General features: G+C 44.2%; 1 protein-coding gene across 1 annotated transcript in view; it reads right to left on the bottom strand.

Moving 5' to 3' along the window:
* Positions 1-21180, bottom strand: part of LOC126108294 (adenylate cyclase type 5-like) — a 693279-nt gene that overhangs the window by 84929 nt on the left and 587170 nt on the right. Inside the window, exons 16-18 of the mRNA XM_049913517.1 lie at positions 16487-16706; positions 13383-13514; positions 987-1111 (exon numbers count right to left, since the gene is read on the bottom strand). Of these exons, the coding sequence (XP_049769474.1) occupies positions 987-1111; positions 13383-13514; positions 16487-16706 (477 nt within the window). The remainder of the gene's footprint in view (positions 1-986; positions 1112-13382; positions 13515-16486; positions 16707-21180) is intronic.

Raw genomic sequence — 21180 nt, 5'->3', positions numbered from 1 at the left:
GTACCATTTACATCCCTCCTATGGGGGGGGGGGTAGTTTGTGTGCTTGTGTAAATTGTTAAAACTCTTAGTTTAAAGTGCTTGTGTAAATTGTTAAAACTCTTAGTTTTAAGCTATCTGGTGTGTTGCAGATCTGCACCAGTGTAGTCTTTCAGAGGCTGTTGTGAGCCATCGTAACTACGGCCGTGTCAAAAGGGAGCAGCAAGGATCTCTGCCCGAAAGCTCGTACAGTCAAAGCTTGTTTCTTTCTGCCTCTGAATAAATTGTAACTTTGATATGTAGAAGGTGCTCTCCGATTGTAATTTTAAATCTGTTTCTTTTTAAAATATGCTCTTAGGAACTATTAAAGTGAATAAAATTCCCATTTGTTAAAAGGAATTTGGTTATTATTTGATCAGTTACTCCCTGACAACTACTTCCATGCTTACATAGTGTGATTAAATGTGTTAATGTTCTTGATGAATCGCTAGTAAAAAAGATAAATTCTTAAGAATATTCTTTGAAAATAAATCACGGTTCATGGGTGTTTGTGTTATCCTCATCATCTCGTCACCATTCAGAAAGTCATGAGACTGGAAATGGAAAGATTTGGAACTGATACGGGCGCTGATGACCACGATGTTGAGGGTCCTACAAACCAACATTACAATCATCTCGGTGTAATGCATTCTGATAGGCATTCTACCTGCCACACAGACCTACAGGTTTTATCATTTTCATACCCACCAATGGTGGGCATGGGTATGAACTTACACTGACATCAGACTGTGTCCTCTGGGAGCTTCACTTCTTTGTCGGGCAGTGTAGCTGCCTCTATTTAAGATTCCTACCTTCCTCACTGTAAAAGTGTCAGTCCAGATGGAGATGGTGCTCTCTAGGGTCCACACCAGCGACCTGTATGTTGTGTAGCAGTACTCAGGCAGCCGGCACAAGGTAAGGTGCGCCACAACCCACATCCCCGGCATCAGAAGCTGCCACACCACTGACCTGTATCTTGTCGAGCACGCCCGTGGAGTCCATGCGGCTGGCCACGTTCACGGCGTTCCCCCAGATGTCGTATTGGGGCTTGCGGGCTCCGATCACCCCAGCAACCACCGGGCCGATGTTGATGCCTGAAACATGTGCACCAAGCCCAAAGTTCAAAATGGTTCAAATGGCTCTGAGCACTATGGGACTCAACTGCTGAGGTCATTAGTCCCCTAGAACTTAGAACTAGTTAAACCTAACTAACCTAAGGACATCACAAACATCCATGCCCGAGGCAGGATTCGAACCTGCGACCGTAGCGGTCTTGCGGTTCCAGACTGCAGCGCCTTTAACCGCACGGCCACTTCGGCCGGCTGGCCCAAAGTAGCTCTCGCTCTGACTCTTTTGCTAGACTAGAGAAGATGAGCCACACTCGTCAATGTAGGTAACAAGGGGAGGCCGCGACGTTGGGATCACAGATTAGCGAAATGCCTTATACATGCAATTTTGTAACGTACCCAAAATTACTTTGCACCTCGACGCTTCGAGCTGCAAACACAGGCGCACACCCCATTTGGTAGTCAACCTGCGTAGCGGTGAGACGTTGCTAATGTAGCAACCACCAATCGTGTAGCTCCAAATTTTTCAAATATCACAGAATTTGCATTCCTACGACAAAAATTATGTTGGAGCGGGAGTCGAAACGTCGCTTCATACACGTTCGTCCAACGGCGCCACGCCGCTAACCACATAACCACCATGAATTCGAACGTCCGCTACCTGTGCACAGATACATAAGCCACCTAACAGACACGTAAAACTTCTCTTGAAGTTTTCTAGGAATTGCCAGAGTAGTGCACCATACGGCTTGCACATTATGTCGTTTTAATTGCCTATTAAAGGTCTACGGAGTTTGAAGTAAATCCGTGATCCCAAAGTCATGGCTTCCACTCATAAGTCAGTATCCATGTAGTGCCGTGCTGGCAGTCTAGATTGCGGTTGTCCGCAGTTCGTGGTCTTGTGGCTAGCGTTGCTGCCTCTGGATCACAGGGTCCCAGGTTCGATTCCCGGCCTGGTTGGGGATTTTCTCTGCCCGGGGACTGGGTGTTTGTGTTGCCCTCATCATTTCATCATCATCGTCATTCGTGACAGTGGCTAAAAATTGGACTGTGTAGAAACTGGGACTTTGTATGGGCGCTGATGACCACGCAGTTGAACGCCCCACAAACCAAACATCATCATTAGAGCGCGGCTAGGTAGTTATCCAGTGAGTTACAGGCTTCATACATGATTTCAACGATTCTTTAATCCAAATGCGGCGGAACGAGTCAGTTTAGAGAAGATGTATACGTGATTACTGCCAGAACTAATGAACACATTATTTTATTAGTCCTACTCATGCAACTATACATAAGAAGGTGTTTTTTCTATATAACGTCTACGCCTCCATGACTACTCCGGAATTTACAATCAAGTGTCTGGCAGAGGGTTCATCGAACCACCTTCAAGTTTCATCTCTACCGTTCCGCTCTCGACAAGTTCGCGAGAAAAACGAACACTTAAATCTTTCCGTGCGAACTCTGATTCCTCTTATTTTATTACAGTGACCATTTCTCCCTATGTAAGTGGTCGCCTACAAAATATTTTCGCATTCGGAGGAGAAAGTTGCTCACTAAAATTTCATCAGAAGATCCTACCGCCCCGAAAAACGCATCTGTTTAAATGATTGCCACCCCAATTCGCGTATCTTATCCGTGGTACTCTCTCCTGTTTCACGACGATACAAAACGAACTGCCCTTCTTTGAACTTCTTCGATGTCCTCCGTCAATCCTATCTGATGCGGATCCTGCACCACACAGAAATACCCAGAAGTGGACGGACAAGTGTAGTGTAAGCAATCTCTTCAGTACACCTGCCTAAGTGCAAGGAAAACGCAGTCTTTGGTATGCCTTCCCCACAATATATTGCATGTGATTGTTCCAATTTACGTTATTCGTAGCAATAATCCCTAAGTATTTAGTTGTATTCACATCCTTTAGATTTGTGTGATTTATTACGCAACCGAAATTTAGCGGATTCCTTTTAGCACTCATGTGGATGAGTTCTCACTTTTCATTATTCACAGTCAACTGCTACTTTTCGCACCGTACAGATATCTTGTCTAAATGCTTTTGCAATTCGTTTTGATCATTTGATGACTTTTCAGGACGGTAAATGACAGAATCATTCGCAAATAATCTAAGGTGACAGGTCAGATTGTCTCCTAATTCGATTATGTAGATCAGGAACAACAAAGGGCCTGTAACACTTCCTTGGGGAACGCCAGGTATGACGTCTGTTTTACGCGATGAATGTCCGTCAGTTATTACGAACTGTGACCTTTCCGACAGGGAATCACGAATCCAGTCACACAACTGAGACGTTACTGCACAGGAACGCAATTTAATTAGAAGTAGTTTGTGAAGAATGGTGTCATAAGCCTTCTGGAAATCTAAAAATGTGGAATCCATTTGAAATTCCCTGTCGATAACACCAATTACTTTGTGTGAATAAAGAGCCAGCTGTATTTCACAATAACGATATTTTCTGAATCCATGTTGGTTGTTTCTCAATAAATCGTTATATTCATGGTAACTAATAATGTTTGTAAACATAACTTCGGTCACGGAATAGAAGAAGTTATCCAGGAGACGTGATTGGAGCTTACAGTTAAAATTTGCCGTTATTTCCAAAAATTATCCCATTTTGCGAAATTTGTAACAGATGGTTACTAAGTGGAGATTGTTGAAGCAGAAGTAGCGTTTGTAGTTTTTGAAATGAAGTGTGCAGTTGGGAGAGATGTGTAGTAACCATATGAGAATCGAAGACGAGCATTAGCAGAAAGAGGCATAGAAACCAGAACAGAAGAAACAGGAGCAGTAATTAAAAACAGAACTGGAATTGGAATGAAAATAGAAAAAAAGATGAAAACAATATACGACATAAAAACAGTAAACTACAATTACAAGTCTGGAACCGTGCGAACGCTATGGTCGTAGGTTCGAATCCTGCCTCGGGCATGGATGTGTGTGATGTCCTTAGGTTAGTTAGGCTAAAGTAGTTCTAAGTTCTAGGGGACTGATGACCTCCGATGTTAAGTCCCGTAGTGCTCAGAGCTACCTGAACATTTTTTTTACAATTACAAGAATAGAAACAAAACCAAGAACGGACAGAAACAGGAAAGAAAATACGACTGAAAACACTGTTAGGAAGAGGAGAAGCAATAGGAATAAACCCTAATAGGAATAAAGCCTGGAACTGAAATGAAAATAAAAGAAGGAACGAGACATGAGAATAGAAATAGAAATTCTAAAGAAAACAGGAACTGACACAAGAATGTAAACTGAAATACGAGCACGAGTAGGAACTGACGCAGGAAAATGAATATAGGGGATGGAAGGCAAGCAATAGCGAAAAATAACGAGGGATAAAGTATCCAATAATAGAACAAATAGATTCTACTAAACATGGAGTGGCAAATGTGCCGTTTCCAAGGTAACTGCGAGTGTGTGGACGTGAGCCACCACTGGCTTCACTATGAAGTATTGTCCTGTTTATAATGAGTTCATCGCAAGAATAAATCTGATGTAAACATTACATAGCGTATTATCCTGAGTTTGCGACAACCTCATTGAATTTCGTTTCACGTGTAGGCGAAGCCAAGCTCTTTGAAATACATTCAAGTACGACCATAAGGATATGTTTTGTGCTGTGCGTTACTCCCACACCGACTTAGCGATGATACGGAGCGGCCGCTATACAGAAAAATTTGCGCTACTGGCCATTAAAATTGCTACACCACGAAGATGACGTGCTACAGACGCGAAATTTAACCGACAGGAAGAAGAGGCTGTGATATGCAAATGATAGCTTATCAGAGCATTCACACAAGGTTGGCGCCGGTGGCGACACCTACAACGTGCTGACATGAGGAAAGTTTCCAACCGATATCTCATACACAAACAGCAGTTGACCGGCGTTGCCTGGTGAGAAACGTTGTTGTGATGCCTCATGTAAGGAGGAGAAATGCGTACCATCACGTTTCCGACTTTGAGAAAGGTCAGATTGTAGCCTATCGCGATTGCGGTTTATCGTATCGCGACATTGCTGCTCGCGTCGGTCGAGATACAATGACTGTTAGCAGAATATGGAATCGTTGGGTTCAGGAGGGTAATACGGAACGCCGTGCTGGATCCCGACGGCCTCGTATCACTAGCAGTCGAGACGACAGGCATCTTATCCGCACGACTGTAACGGACCGTGAAGCCACGTCTCGATCCCTGAGTTAACAGATGGGACGTTTGCAAGACGACAACCATCTGCAGGAACAGTTCGACGACGTTTGCAGCAGCATGGACTATCAACTCGGAGACCACGGCTGCGGTTACCCTTGACGCTGCATCACAGACAGGAGCGCCTGCGATGGTGTACTCAACGACGAACCTGGGTGCACGAATGGCAAAACGTCATTTTTTCGGATGAATCCAGATTCTGTTTACAGCATCATGATGCTCTCATCCGTGTTTGGCGACATCCCGGTGAACGCACATTTGAAGCGTGTATTCGTCATCGCCATACATGCGTATCACCCGGCGTGATAGTATCGGGTGCCATTGGTTACACGTCTCGGTCACCCCTTGTTCGCATTGACGGCACTTTGAACAGTGGACGTTAAATTTCAGATGTTTTACGACCAGTGGCTCTACCCTTCATTCAATGCCTGCAAAACTCTACGTTTCAGCAGGATAATGCACGACCGCATGTTGCAGGTCCCGTACGGGCCTTTCTGGATACAGAAAATATTCGACAGCTGCCCTGGCCAACACATTCTCCAGATCTCTCGCCAATTGAAAACGTCTGGTCAATGGTGGCCGAGCAACTGGCTCGTCACAATACGCCAGTCACTACTCTTGATGAACTGTGGTATCGTGTTGAAGCTGCACGGTCAGGTGTACCTGTACACGCCATCCAAGCTCTGTTTGGCTCAATGCCCAGGCGTATTAAGACCGTTATTACGGGCAGAGGTGGTTGTTCTGGGTTCTGATTTCTCAGGATCTATGCCCCCAAATTCCGTGAAAATGTAATCACATGTCAGTTCTAGTATAATATATTTGTCCAATGAATACTCGTTTATCATCTGCATTTCTTTTTGGTACAGCAATTTTAATGGCCAGTAGTGTAACTTTCACAACATTTCCCAGCCATTTACTCCAAATAAGCTGCACTGATGTAAGACGTAGAACGAGACCAACACAGCAACAACATAGCTTTGAACGTCAAAACTGTAGCAACATGCTTCTTAGGTGACCAGGCATAAAAGTTAACATGCTCTCGTTTCTTAGCTAACATAGTACTGTAATAAAGAACAACTTAAAAACGGCTACGTGTGACGTGAAAGCGTGTTGCAAAGATTTCATCCTGTAGTTAAACAGGATTTTCTCAAAAACGGTTCAGACTTACGTCTTGCTGTTACGTCCGTTGAAGTCCTAGGCGTGTCCTGCACACCCTGTCAATATGAATCAGATCGGTCAGGGAAATTAAAACTGTGTGCCGGACCGAGACTCGAAATCGGGACCTTTATGTTTCGCTCGCAAGTGCTCTACCGTCTGAGCTACCCAAGCACGACTCACGCCCCGTTCTCACAGCTTTACTTCTGCCAGTACCCCGTCTCCTACCTTCCAAACTATACAGAAGCTCTCCTGCGAACCTTGCAGAACTAGCACTCCTGGAAGAAAGGATATTGCGGAGACATGGCTTAGCCACAGCCTGGGGGATGTTTGCAGAATGAGATTTTCACTCTGCAGCGGAGTGTGCGCTGATATGAAACTTCCTGGCAGAGGAAGGTAGGAGACGAGATACTGGCAGAAGTAAAGCTGTGAGGACGGGGCGTGAGTCGTGCTTCGGTAGCTCAGATGGTAGAGCACTTGCCCGCGAAAGGCATAGGTCCCGAATTCGAGTCTCAGTCCGGCACACAGTTTTAATCTGCCAGGAAGTTTCATACCAGCGCACACTCCGCTGCAGAGTGAAAATCTCATTCTGGTGAGGGGAAGTTCGTACGGTTCCCAAGTTATTGTGATGCTAACAACTGCGCATATGCTCTTTCTAGCTAAAATACTCATTATGGATGGAATTATTAACTTTACTAACCATCGTCCCCGAGATGAAAATTTGCTGTACACTCACATCTCTTAAAGGAGGCTTCACACGTCTAGTTGTCGTAACTCAATGCAGATCATCTTGTAAATCTTGAGAAGAGTATATATTTTGAAGCTGCAATTCGTCAACCGTGTCACTGCCATTGCTGTACACTTCACATTTGAGGTGAGCTCAGACAGAGGAACCCAGGGGACTGGGGCCAGGTGGCGTTGGCGACTGAGGCACAGGATCTCTTCGACTTGTTCACCTCGGACCACATCAGTGCTGGCCCATCACGCGTGAAGTACGTCCACTAACCGTGGGCTGTGGGTGAAATTTCAATCCATATACGGACATGTTTGAAAACCTTGCACTTCAAATACGTCTGTACTAACTGTAATGATAGCTCATGCCGTAGTCAGTGGCGGCTTGTAACCACTGTTTGTGGAGGAGTTTTCTTTGGAATGTTTTCGCTTCTACTGTCATACATGCGGTCCAGTCACATTAAGGTGGCCACCGCCTGTGTTCAGCGCCAACGTGCAATAGCCACTCACAGGCTGCAGGTGGCAGCAGCAGCTGTGGAGGGTGTTGAGCAGTGTTGAAAGCAGTGTTGAAAGCAGTGCAGTCTCGTCGTAATGCGGAAACGTAGCAATTTAGCTGACGTCCAAAAGCGCATCTTCTCGTTTTTCTGGCCAGGGGTGAACTATTTCCGGAATGGTGTGTCATGGAGATTGACATATACCGTGCATGGCAAAGTGGCTCTATCCAAAACGGCGTCAAGGCAACTGTGATATACCACAGGCCATAGTTGACAGGGGTGGACGACAGCTGTGGACGTGTGCGCCGGCGAACAGACGTGCAAAATGTTGAGCAACTGATGGCCCAGATGAACCGAAGGGCTACCTACAGCGTCTCCTCAACGACTGTTCAGTGAACGTTGCTGTGTACGGGCCTCCGCATCAGGCACCTGGTTCGCACACCCGTGCTGACTGCTCTCCATTGGCGACGGAGGCCTAAACTTTCACACCAGTACTGCAACTGGGCAGGCGACACGTGGCCTCTTCAGATTAATCGTGTTTTACGCTCCATCAAACGGAGGGCTGTGTGTGTAAGTCCATCCAACAATCGTCAGAAGTGTCCAGTACGGAGGAGGGAACGTTATGGTCCTGCAACTGTTTTCGTGGCATTCCTTGGGTGATCTCATCATTATGGAAGGCACAATAGGTCAACACAAGTATGCATCTATCCTTGAGCACCGTATCCACCGCTACATGCAGTTGCTTTTCCACGGCTGGATAGTATCTACCAGCAGGACAACACAATGTGTCACACAGCTCATAGTACTTACTTTTACTTTTCCGTTTCTGGAATTGGGAAATGTCTAATGCTTCTTCTTTAGCCAGCCATAGATCGTCGAGGGTGCATCTGTTGGGGGCAGGCAGGGCATTGTAGAAGATGTCCCATGTACTGGCGAGTGCCGCAGTCGCATTTGTCGTCATTTTCGTCCACCAAACCCCATTTGATCAGATTAGATTTCACAGGAGCCACCCCAGTTCTGATGGGGTTAAGCGTTCTCCAGGTTTTCCAATCACCAGAAACGCCTCTTGGTGGGTCCTCTCTTAGTGGATAGTAGATGGGAAGGGGGGGGGGGGGCTCATCTAAGGCGCAACTTAGGAAACGGCGTCTGGATTTGAGTCTGCTGGGGCCACACTCCAGGCCAAATATTCAGTGACGGGCATCAAAGGTTTGTTTTAGCTTCTCGGTATGTTCATGGGCTTTCCTACGTGAGTCAGGGTTTGTGAAACCTGCGGCCCTGTAAAGATTTTCTATAGGGGTTGGTTTCATGCAGCCTGTCACTATCCTACATGTTTCATTCAAGCTAATATCTACCTTTCTTGCGTGGGCGGATCTCCACCATACCAGGCAGCTCATAGTGTATCTGCGTAGTTCGAAGACCACCAGGATGCGCTTACCTTACTCCCCTGACCACTAAACTGCCCTGATTCAAGACCAGTCGACAATGATGATGATGTTTGCATTGTGGGGTGCTCAACTGCGCGGTCATCAGCGCCCATACAAAGTCCAATCTAGCCACTATCACGAATGATGATGATGGTGATGATGATGATGATGACGATGAAATGATGAGGACTACACAAACACATAGACCCTGGGCAGAGAAAATCTCCAACCCAGTAAGGAATCGAACCCGGGACCCCGTAATCCAGAGGCCGCAATGCTAGCCACTAGACCACAAGCTGCAGACCAAATCGAGACTCGGAGGGGTGAAGTCGACTGGGCTGTTCGCACCATGGAGCCTCAAGCGAGAAACCTAGAGCAGCTGGGTACGGCACTGAAATCGACATGTTTCATCCCTCTCGCTACCTTCCGGAACCTCACTTCCTGCACATCTCACAGCAGTCCACGCTGCAAAGGGTGTCTATTGAAGCTTTCGAAATGTGGGCGCAGTAATGTGAGCGGACAGTGCACTTTTACCCACACTAGTTTTCCTGTTACTTATGACACACCCTGTATACAGGAAAAGATGTAGGAATAGACTCGAAAAGAGTGGAACAATAGTAAAACAGGATACGAGTGTTATTTTTCCGATCGGTCGCGAACCACAGTTAATCAGAAAAATTTGCAACATTTAGCTACACCTTCCAGCTGTTTCTCTACATAGTGCCCGCTCTAACTAAGACATTTGTCGCAGCATGGCACAAACTTTTCAATACCCTCATCTCATCACGGAAAGCTGCATGAAATCAGAAGAAATCCCTCAGCAGGCTCTACACACTCACCTAGAGACACCACTAATCTAGGCATCTTTATTTGCTCACTGTGTGCACAGAACTGAAAAGTGACATGACGCAATCGACGGACATACTACTGATAATGCGCAAAACATCTGCACAAAGCTTCACTAGATTTAAAGTGTGATTTTAATTCCGCGACTGATCGGAGGTTTAAAAAAATAGCCCACACGCATTAAAACATTTTGGATCCTATTTAACAGTTGCAATATTATGTGATTAACTTTCAGTCTGGATATAAAGTGAACATGAGTACAAGAGCGAGGTCAAAGTGTGTAAGTGTGGTAACCTGAGACTGTTTTTCTGAGGCCCATTTAACATTCTCTTTGGGAGTAGATCCCGTACCGGAAGGCCTGTAATCCAAGCGCTTTGGCTGGTTCAGTCTCTTCTTTGAACTAAGAAAGTTCTCCAGACATAAACTTGAGTTCACATGACATCAAATTCGGCTAATATGACAGATTCTTCATACTCACTCCATCTTCCCAATGGGATAATACACAGTGACTCAGATTTTGAATGGGTATCAATACCCTCAAAGGTGTGTTCCACTTAGTGCTGAATGAATACTAGTACCCCTCATAGGTGGGCTCCATGAGCTGTACATGATGTTGAATGGGTACTAATACTTCTCATAGCTGGGCTGTGTTTGGCATCAAACAGGTATCCCCCCACCCCGCCCCCCCCCCACCACCAGGTGAACTTCACTCTCAGCGTTGAATGGATAACAACAACCCACCCCTTCCTTGAAGGCAGATTCTGCTCAGTACCAACTCCCCCTCTCCCCCCCCCCCTCCCCGCCCATAGGCGGTCTATTTTCGGCGTTAAATGGGTATGAATACCGTCCCATAGGTGGCATAGCTGCTTAATGCTTCAGTCCATTTCCCTGTTCCCCTGACAGTGTGGCAGGTGATGTATATAGGTTTTCGCCAGTTATTTCACACAGAACAGTGCAATAGCACATATCACCAGTGTGTCTGTTACAGAATTACCAGGAGAACACAAATTTGTGTGGTGCTTTCTCGCATTGTTCTGCTTTAAATAACCGCACATAATTTCGTTAATTGTCAGTTTGGGATGTGTCCTCACATTGTACTGCATGAAATGACCGCAATTCGTTAATTGTTAGTTCTCTCAAAAAAGTTGCAGTGTATTACTCGTGTACATATTATATCGATCATGGGAAACCCAATCTGCACCTTCACACATGACATCCTGAAAACCATGGATCAGGGCTAATACGTAGATAAGTAGATTCAGCATTTCTTGACTTCCGCAAATGTCGAACAAGCTGTTTCCTTGATACACTGTATTATTCAAGAAGCAATTATCCGAATGGGACTCAAATCGGCACATATGATGTACAGATACAGACAAACAAATGTTTACAGCTTCAGAAAAATTGGACGATTTATTCAAGAGAATGACCTTCACAAATTCAGGAAGTCAATAAGCCACTGGTCTACTTCTGGTCCTTATACAAGCAGTTATTCGGCCTAGCATTGATTCACTCTGATTGACACATGTGTTGGATGTCCTCCTGAGAAATGTCCTGCCACATTCTGTCCTTCTGGTGCGTTAGATCGTCAAAATCCCCAGCTGGTAGGAGGGTCCTGCCTGTAATGGTCCACACGTTCTCAATTGGGAAGAGGCCAAGAACGAAGACAAGGAGTGGAAACACTTGTGATCGCGCAGTCATTATCTTGCTGAAATGCAATCTCAGGATGGCTTGATGTGAAGACAATAAAGGAGAAAGAGCTTCACAAATTCAGGAAGTCAATAAGGTATTGGTCAACTTCTGGTCCTCATGCAAGCAGTTATTCGGCTTAGCATTGATTCACACTGATTGACACTTTTGTTGAATGTCCTCCTGAGGGATATCCTTCCAAATGCTGTCCGACTGGTGCGTTATATCGTCAAAATCCCCAGCTGGTTGGATGGCCCTGCCCATAATGATCCAGACGTTCTCAATTGGGGAGAGATCCAGCTACCTTGCTGGCCAAGAACGAAGACAAGCAGTGGAAACACTTCTCGTGATCGCGCAGTCATTATCTTGCTGAAATGCAAGCTCAGGATGGCGCGACATGTAGGCAATAAACCGTGGCGTAGAATATCGTCGACGTATCGCTGTGCTTTAAGGTTGCCTCGGATGACACTCAAAGGAGTCTTGCTATGAAGTGAAATGGCATACCAGACCATCACTTCTGGTTCAGGCTGTATAGGCTGATAGGTTGGTGTACCACCGCTGTATGTGGCCTCTGCACACACGTCTTCACTAATCATCAGAGCCTGGAATCTCGTTGACTGGAGGGGAATTGTGTGATGAGTCCCGCTTCGAACTGAACACCGATGACCAGTGAAGAGACGGCCCAGACAGCGATGGATACCATGGAGTCTGTCATCTGCCATACAATACGACAACCGCAAGTGATGGTGTGGAGTGCCATTTCATTTCATAGGCAGTATCCCTTTGGATGTTATCAATGGCACCCTTCAGCACAGTGGTACTCCGTTCTGTTACCCTTCATTCGAAGTCATCCTGGGATCGCATTTTAGCAACAGAATATCCTTCTGCACATAGTGAGAGTTTGTACTGCTTGTCTTCGTGCCTGCCAAACTCTCTTGGCCAGCAAGATCGGCAGATGTCTTACCAAATAGGTCGGGACAGTGATGATCTAGCACGTCAGCTGCACAAAATGTGGCACGATGTCCCTAAGGGGACATCCAACAACTCTATCAATCAGTGTCAAGCCGAATAACTGCTTGCTTAAGGGCTAGAGGTGGACCAAAGCGTTACTGACTTGCTGAATTTCTCACGCTCCTTCTCTTGAATAAATCATCAGTTTTTCTTGAAATTGTATTCATTTGACTGTCTGTACATGTACATCACATCTATCTATTTATTTCTTATTCGAATAATTCGTTGGTGGTACGTCGTGGTTTTTTCTTTCTTTTTTATTTCTAAGAGTATAACTACTGTCTCGCTTCTGTACATCTTGTAGACAGCCTTTTGTTCCCTATGTGTCATCCCTTTTATCTTCAGGAATTCAAAGATGGTACCGCAGAAAATATTGTGAAATGCATGCTCTGGGTCTTCACATCACATGAATTTAGGGTTACCTTTCTTCTACTTACATTCTATGAAACGACGTAGCATCAGTATTGCGTTGCGTGGTCCTACATTCCTCTGGCACCCAAACTGATCTTCCTCGAGATTGGCTTGTACCAGAGTCTCCATTTTTCTGTAACTAATTCCTGTTATTCTGCAGCCACGGCTTACAAAAGTGATCACTGACACCTGCTTTATTTGGCGTACTGACTACCTCTCCAGCTGGGCAGTATTCACGGGACAGACGCATCACCCGTAAGGCGCCAGCAGCAGCATTAATAGTTTTTTGGCTATTGCAACAAAATTTGGGCCGACAGACTTACCGATGCGGATGCGGAAGTTGTTGAAGGAGTGTTCGTTGACGTACGCGAGCTGTTCTCGGATCCTGAGGGCGTAGTCCGCCATGGCCGAAACGTGCCGGTAGCCCTTCAGGTCGCACATGCTCTTCGTAAGCCCTGGAACCGAAAACAAAGAAACACACTGAGCGGATGTTACTCTAGCAGAAGAACCACAGGAGGTTTTGAACAGATGGCAAGAATATATTGAATGTCTGTATAAGGAGGATGAAATACAAAGCGAAATTAAGGTTGAAGAGGAGCAATATGTGCCAGAAGATGAAAAGGGATTCAGCATCTTGGAAGCAGAAGTAGAAAAGGCGCTGCAGGAGATGGAGAATAGGAAGGCATGTGGAACTGATGATTTGCCACCAGAACTGTTGAAGAGTCTGGGAAACAAGGAAAGAAAAGAAATAGTCTACCTCTGTAATGAGATATATGACAAAGGGGAATGGCCTGAGGACTTCCTTGCAATAGCTATGATACCAATAGAGTAAAAGAGAAACACTAAAAATTGTGAGGAGCGTAGGATCATAAGTCTAATTTCTCATGCAGCCAAAGTGTTGCTGAGAGAGTTGAATAGAAGGCTATATGGCAAGCTGGATGGAGGGATTGCAGAGGAGCAGTTCGGATATAGAAGAGGAAAAGGAACAAGAGATGCTATTGGCCTGTTAAGAACTATTGGGGAACGATATATGGAAAAAGGTAGAGAAATATTTGCTGTTTTTATAGATTTAGAAAAGGCTTTTGACAGGGTCCAGTGGAACAAGCTGATGGATATATTGAAGAGGACATGAGTAGATTGGAAAGAGGCACGATTGGTACAGTATCTATATTTACACCAGAAAGTAAGGATAAGGATTGGACGATGTGTCAGACAAGGTTGTTGCGTTTCCTCACCGTTGTTTAACACATACCTTGAAGAGATTATTGCGAAAGGCTTAAACAGGAAAAGAGGAATATGTACTGATGGAAAGAGAATAGATTGTATAAGATTTGCTGATGACATCGTATTAGTGGCAGGAAGTGAGCGGACAGTAAATAGCACGCTGAAAGATCTGAATGAAGCTTGTGTGGAATATGGGATGCAAATAAACACAGCAAAAACAAAGAGCATGGTCATCAGTACAAGACGCAGACAATCCAATATTAAAATAGGACAACCTATCGTTAGCCAAGTAAGTGCATTTGGATATCTTGGAAGCACAATTACTGGAGACCAGGAGGCGAAAATTCGAACTGCCATAGCGAAGGAGGCATTCGTCAGAAAGAGGAGACTCTTATGTGGAAAATTAGATAAAGGACCACGGAAAAGCCTTCGCAAATCTTTTGTCTGGAGTGTGGCACTATATGGGGCAGAAACACGGACGCTGAGACGAGAGGATGAAAAAACGTTACAAGCATTTGAGATGTGGATGTGGAGAAGAATGGAGAGGATAAGATGGATGAAAAGAGTGAGTAATGAAAGAGTATTGGAAAGTATGTTACTTTGAAGAGGAAATAATGAATACGACGAACTTACTAGGTGCATTACCTACCTGGCGTAATAATGAGAGTGGTAGCATTTCAGGTATGTCATTTATTGCAATAAATGTGAGCTTACAAGCCTTAAGGACAGTCTTATCTGTGATAAGGCGTTAGCTGATATTTGTAGTATCGTGGTATTACTTTACATCTTGAGTTATTGCGATACAGAGCAGAGTTTTGTAGTGGTGACTTGTTGGAACCATTTTCAATAGTCAAACGACTGTACCAAGGAGCGATTAGAGGACCTGCTAGACAGTTGCGTTATGTGGGTCGCATGCAAATCAGGCAAAATACAATTCAGGTCGTTCGGATACTTTTGAGCACGACTGTACATTAAATGTTTTTTATTTTTAAATCTTTATCCAAATCACCTTGATCACTATTTTTATTCAATTAATTAGTTTACACGCAATTTCTTTTTTTTCTGTTCCTCTACCACATCACTTTAATGAACGTTTTAACTACTTTAGTTGCTCTTATTTTCCTTCCTATCATTCTTTTCATAGTTGGAATCTTCGTCCGTGTGAATTTAATTATTTTTATTAACTATCATAATGGTTAAACATTTGAAAATGCAGATCTGTTGGTTAAAAAACAAAAGACGAAATAATCTGTTTATACTGACTGGGCAGTGGTCTCAAGAATGTATGTTTCGTTGAAAGATGTATATCTTTCTGAATGCAAATCATCATACAAACATTTAAAACATAATTATTATTGAACTGTGGACAAAATAACGTGGATGGCGATTTAACGAAAGCAAGAATCGTAATTAAAATGAAATTCAATGCAAAATGAGAAATAGTAAAAATGAATGCAATAACATTGATGAAAATATATGATGCCGAAATAGAAACAATTAAATCGAAGTTAATACATAACAGTAATCATTTTCAAGGATAACATGTGGAAAAAGACTGATAGGAAGAAAAATGAGAGCAAATAGTGTATTTCATACGATGAATAATATGACTTCACAAAGGAAAAGAAAAAAAATTACATTTAAACCAATTAACTGTATAAAAATACTGATGAAAGTCATTTTGATAAAGATTTAAAAATACAAAAAATTGGAAGTATTCAACAAGACTGGAACCCACAGCATTTTGCGTATGAGGTCAGTACATTAAACGTTATTCTACGGAATCAATCTGTAAATTTTTACTATTTTTAAACATATAGAGCATCACGTGAAATTTTGAAATTTTTTCGTCAATTACTCGCAGTCAAGAGGCCACCAGGGCAAATGGCTGCAGGATGTGATTCCTTGGATCTTAACCTACATCACCATACAGTTGGTTTCAAAAAGTCGATCCCACCGCTACCTCACATTTGGACATGTGAAGCACAATAAGTGCACATAGAAGGGGTACATGGATTCTTCTCCAAGGGATGGGACGGCGGAAGCAGGCAGTTTTAAAAATATCTCTGGGAATGGCATTCCATTTTAATGAGGATCCCTGTACACGTGTACCAGACCATATCTAGACTTGCACGGTTCCACGGCGCCGAGAAGGGAAGGAGGAAGGAAGGAAGGTAGGAAGGTTTCAACGGAGCCGACCGACCTGAGGCGGCCATGTAGGTGGCGCCGGTGGTCTTGATCTTCTCGACGCACTGGAAGCGCTCCTCGGACAGCAGCTCGTCGAAGTCGGCGATGATCTCGTTGAGCAGCCGCAGGCACTCGACGCCCTCGTTGTTCGCCTCCAGCTCGACGTAGAACTCGGAGAAGTTGGGGATGGTGGCGAACATGACGCACACCGACTCGCACTGCTCGTGGTACAGGTCCTACACACAGCAGACACACATACGTTCACATTGGTGGGGGTTTCCACATATAGTGCAATGGAACATATACTACTTGATCAAAAGTACTGCAACACCTGTTAGCGGACCAAATATGACAGGTGTAGACCCTTATCCTTTATGACGACTTAAATTTTGCTGGGGACACCTTTGGTGAAGTAACTGAAAGTCTGTGGAAGAATGGCAGCGCATTCGTCTTCAAGAATCGAAACAAGAAAAGGTAGTGATGGTGGACCGTGAGATCTGGACCTAAGTCGACGCTCTAACTCATCCCAAAAATATTCAGTTGGGTTCAGGCGTGCACTGTGGGCAGTTCAGTCCACTGCAGGGATCTTATTCTCCACAAATCACTGCCACACAGATTCTGATTCATGAGAGGGTCCAATGTCATGTTGCTCCAAACGATCATCATCTCAAAACTGTTAAATATGTCCACATCCTCCCACATTTAGCTTTTTCTCATGTGCAATAAAAAAAAATCACCCCACTACGACGAAAGACACTCCCACACCATAGTAACACTTCCTCCGCAACTTCATTGTAGACACTACGCACGACTGCAGGGGATTCGCGAAATTCTGACCCTTCCATTTGATTGCTAAAAATGTAGTGTGGTTCACGTCTACTCTGCTACTCCCGAGCGACTCCTTCCACTGGTTCCATGTGACCTTTTATCAGTACAGGGCTATTACAAGTGATTGAAGCGATTTCATAAATTCACTATAGCTCCGTTCATTGACATATGGTCACGACACACTACAGATACGTAGAAAAAACTCATATAAAGTCTTGTTCGGCTGAAGCCGCACTTCAGGTTTCTACCGCCAGAGCGCTCGAGAGCGCAGTGAGACAAAATGGCGACAGGAGCAGAGAAAGCGTATGTCGTGCTTGAAATGCACTCACATCAGTCAGTCATAACAGTGCAACGACACTTCAGGACGAAGTTCAACAAAGATCCACCAACTGCTAACTCCATTCGGCGATGGTATGCGCAGGTTAAAGCTTCTGGATGCCTCTGTAAGGGGAGATCAACGGGTCGGCCTGCAGTGAGCGAAGAAACGGTTGAACGCGTGCGGGCAAGTTTCACGCGTAGCCCGCGGAAAATTGGCTCATGCCAGAACTGGAGACCGACAGCGCTGACTTCATCTTTCAACAGGATGGTGCTCCACCGCACTTCCATCATGATGTTCGGCATTTCTTAAACAAGAGATTGGAAAACCGATGGATCGGACGTGGTGGAGATCATGATCAGCAATTCATGACATGGCCTCCACGCTCTCCCGACTTAACCCCATGCGATTTCTTTCTGTGGGGTTATGTGAAAGATTCAATGTCTAAACCTCCTCTACCAAGAAACGTGCCAGAACTGCGAGCTCGCATCAACGATGCTTTCGAACTCTGACGGGGACATGGTGCGCCGAGTGTGGGAGGAACTTGATTATCGGCTTGATGTCTGCCGAATCACTAAAGGGGCACATATCGAACATTTGTGAATGCCTAAAAAAACTTTTTGAGTTTTTGTATATGTGTGCAAAGCATTGTGAAAATATCTCAAATAATAAAGTTATTGTAGAGCTGTGAAATCGCTTCAATCATTTGTAATAATGCTCGATGGTCCCTGTCCGTCAGTCCGTCAGTACATGCCGTGCACCATATCTCGGTTTAGCTACGATTATTCCTTCATAACATGTCACCCCTCATTCTGCCAACGGCCTTGTCAAGGATGGCGGAGGAACAGACAAAGATTCAGGGCACTCTCTTGTCCTAGGGTTGGTTAACTGCCCCTAAAGATGGAAGAATCAGCAATGATCAACTGCATGAGGATGCAGAAGGCAATTGAATCCACTGCATTAAAGACAAGTGATGTGTATCCACAGGACATGTCGCCTGTAACTGAAATGTGTCATGATGATCTTTGCGCTGGCAAAAGATTCTGGAATAGTCCCCCATTCGGATCTCTGGGAGGGGACTGCCATGGGGGAGGTTACCATGAGAGAAAGGTTGAATAATCAACAGAAGGACAACGTTCTACGAGTCGGGGCGTGGAATGTCTGAACCTCGAACGTGGTGGGGAAACTAGAAAATCTGAAAAGAAAAATGCCAAGGCTCAGTCTATATATAGCGGGGGTCAGTGAAGTGAAGTGGAAAGAAGACAAGGATTTCTGGTCAGACGAGTATAGGGTAACATTAATAGCAGCTGAAAATGGTATAACGGGAGTAGGATTCGTTATGAATAGGAAGGTAGGGCAGAGAGTGTGTCACTATGAACAGTTCAGTGACAGAGTCGTTCTTATCAGAATCCACAGCAAACCGACACCAACAACGATACTTCAGGTATAAATGCCGACGTCGCAAGCTGAAAATGAAGAGATAGAGAAAGTTTATTAGAATATTGAAAGGATAATACAGTATGTAAGACATTCCCAGGGGCAGATGTGGACTCTGACCACAATCTGTAGATTAAAAATGAAGAAACTGCAAAAAGGTGGGAATTTAAGGAGATGGGACCTGGATAAACTGAAAGAACCAGAGGTTGTACAGAGATTCAGGGAGAGCATAAGGGAACAATTGACAGGAATGGGGGAAAGAAATACAGTAGAAGAAGAATGGGTAGCTTTGAGGGATGAAGTAGTGAAGGCAGCAGAGGATAAAGTAGGTAAAATGACGAGGGCTAGTAGAAATCCTTGGGTAACAGAAGAAATATTGAATTTAATTGATGAAAGGAGAAAATATAAAAATGCAGTAAATGAAGCAGGCAAAAAGGAATACGAACGTCTCAAAAATGAGATCGACAGGAAGTGCAAAATGGCTAAGCAGGGATGGCTAGAGGACAAATGTAAGGATGTAGAGGCTTATCTCACTAGGGGTAAGATAAATACTGCCTACAGGAAAATTAAAGAGACCTTTGGAGAAAAGAGAACCACTTGTATGAACATCAAGAGCCCAGATGGAAACCCAGTTCTAAGCAAAGAAGGAAAGCAGAAAGGTGGAAGGAGTATATAGAGGGTCTATACAAGGGCGATGTACTTATGGAAATGGAAGAGGATGTAGATGAAGATGAAATGGGAGATACGATACTGCGTGAAGAGTTTGACAGAGCACTGAAAGACCTGAATCGAAACAAGGCCCCCGGAGTAGACCACATTCCATTAGAACTACTGACGGCATTGGGAGAGCCAGTCCTGACAAAACTCTACCACCTGGTGAGCAAGATCTATGAAACAGGCGAAATACCCTTAGACTTCAAGAAGAACATAATAATTCCAATCCCAAAGAAAGCAAGTGTTCACAGGTGTGAAAATTACCGAACTATCAGTTTAATAAGCCACAGCTGCAAAATACTAACACGAATTCTTTACAGACGATTGGAAAAACTAGTAGAAGCCGACATCGGGGAAGATCAGTTTGGATTCCGTAGAAATGTTGGAACACGTGAGGCAATACTGACCTTACGACTTATCTTAGATTAAGGAAAGGCAAACCTACGTTTCTAGCATTTGTAGACGTAGAGAAAGCTTTTGACAACATTGACTGGAATACTCTCTTTCAAATACTAAAGGTGGCAGGGGTAAAATACAGGGAGCGAAAGGCTATTTACAATTTGTACAGAAACCAGATGGCAGTTATAAGAGTAGAGGGACATGAAAGGGAAGCAGTGGTTGGGAAGGGAGTAAGACAGGGTTGTAGCCTCTTCCCGATGTTATTCAATCTGTATATTGTGCAAACAGTAAAGGAAACAAAAGAAAAATTTGGGGTAGGTATTAAAATCCATGGAGAAGAAATAAACATTGAGGTTCGCCGATGTCATTGCAATTCTGTCAGAGACAGCAAAGGACTTGGAAGAGCAGTTGAACGGAATGGATGGTGTCTTGAAGGGAGGATATAAGATGAACATCAACAAAAGTAAAACGAGGATAATGGAATGTAGTCGAATTAAGTCTGGTGATGCTGAGGATATTAGATTAGGAAATGAGACACTTAGAGCAGTAAAGGAGTTTTGCTATTTGGGGAGCAAAATAACTGATGATGGTCGAAGTAGAGAGGATATAAAATGTAGACTGGCAATGGCAAGGAAAGTGTTTCTGAAGAAGAGAAATTTGTTAACATCGAGTATAGATTTAAGTGTCAGGAAGTCATTTCTGAAAGTATTTGTATGGAGTGTAGCCATGTATCTAAGTGAATCATTGACGGTAAATAGTTTGGACAAGAAGAGAATAGAAGCTTTCGAAATGTGGTGCTACAGAAGAATGCTGAAGATTAGATGGGTAGATCACATAACTAATGAGGAAGTATTGAACAGGATTGGGGAGAAGAGAAGTTTGTGGCACAACTTGACAAGAAGAAGGGACCGGTTGGTAGGACATGTTCTGAGGCATCAAGGGATCATCAATTTAGTATTGGAGGGCAGCGTGGAGAGTAAAAATCGTAGGGGGAGACCAAGAGATATACACTAAGC

Source organism: Schistocerca cancellata, chromosome 11 (assembly GCF_023864275.1).
Source record: "Schistocerca cancellata isolate TAMUIC-IGC-003103 chromosome 11, iqSchCanc2.1, whole genome shotgun sequence".
Taxonomy (NCBI): domain Eukaryota; kingdom Metazoa; phylum Arthropoda; class Insecta; order Orthoptera; family Acrididae; genus Schistocerca; species Schistocerca cancellata.
The sequence above is the reverse complement of the archived record's forward strand: the minus strand, read 5'-3'. Positions and strand labels throughout refer to the sequence as shown.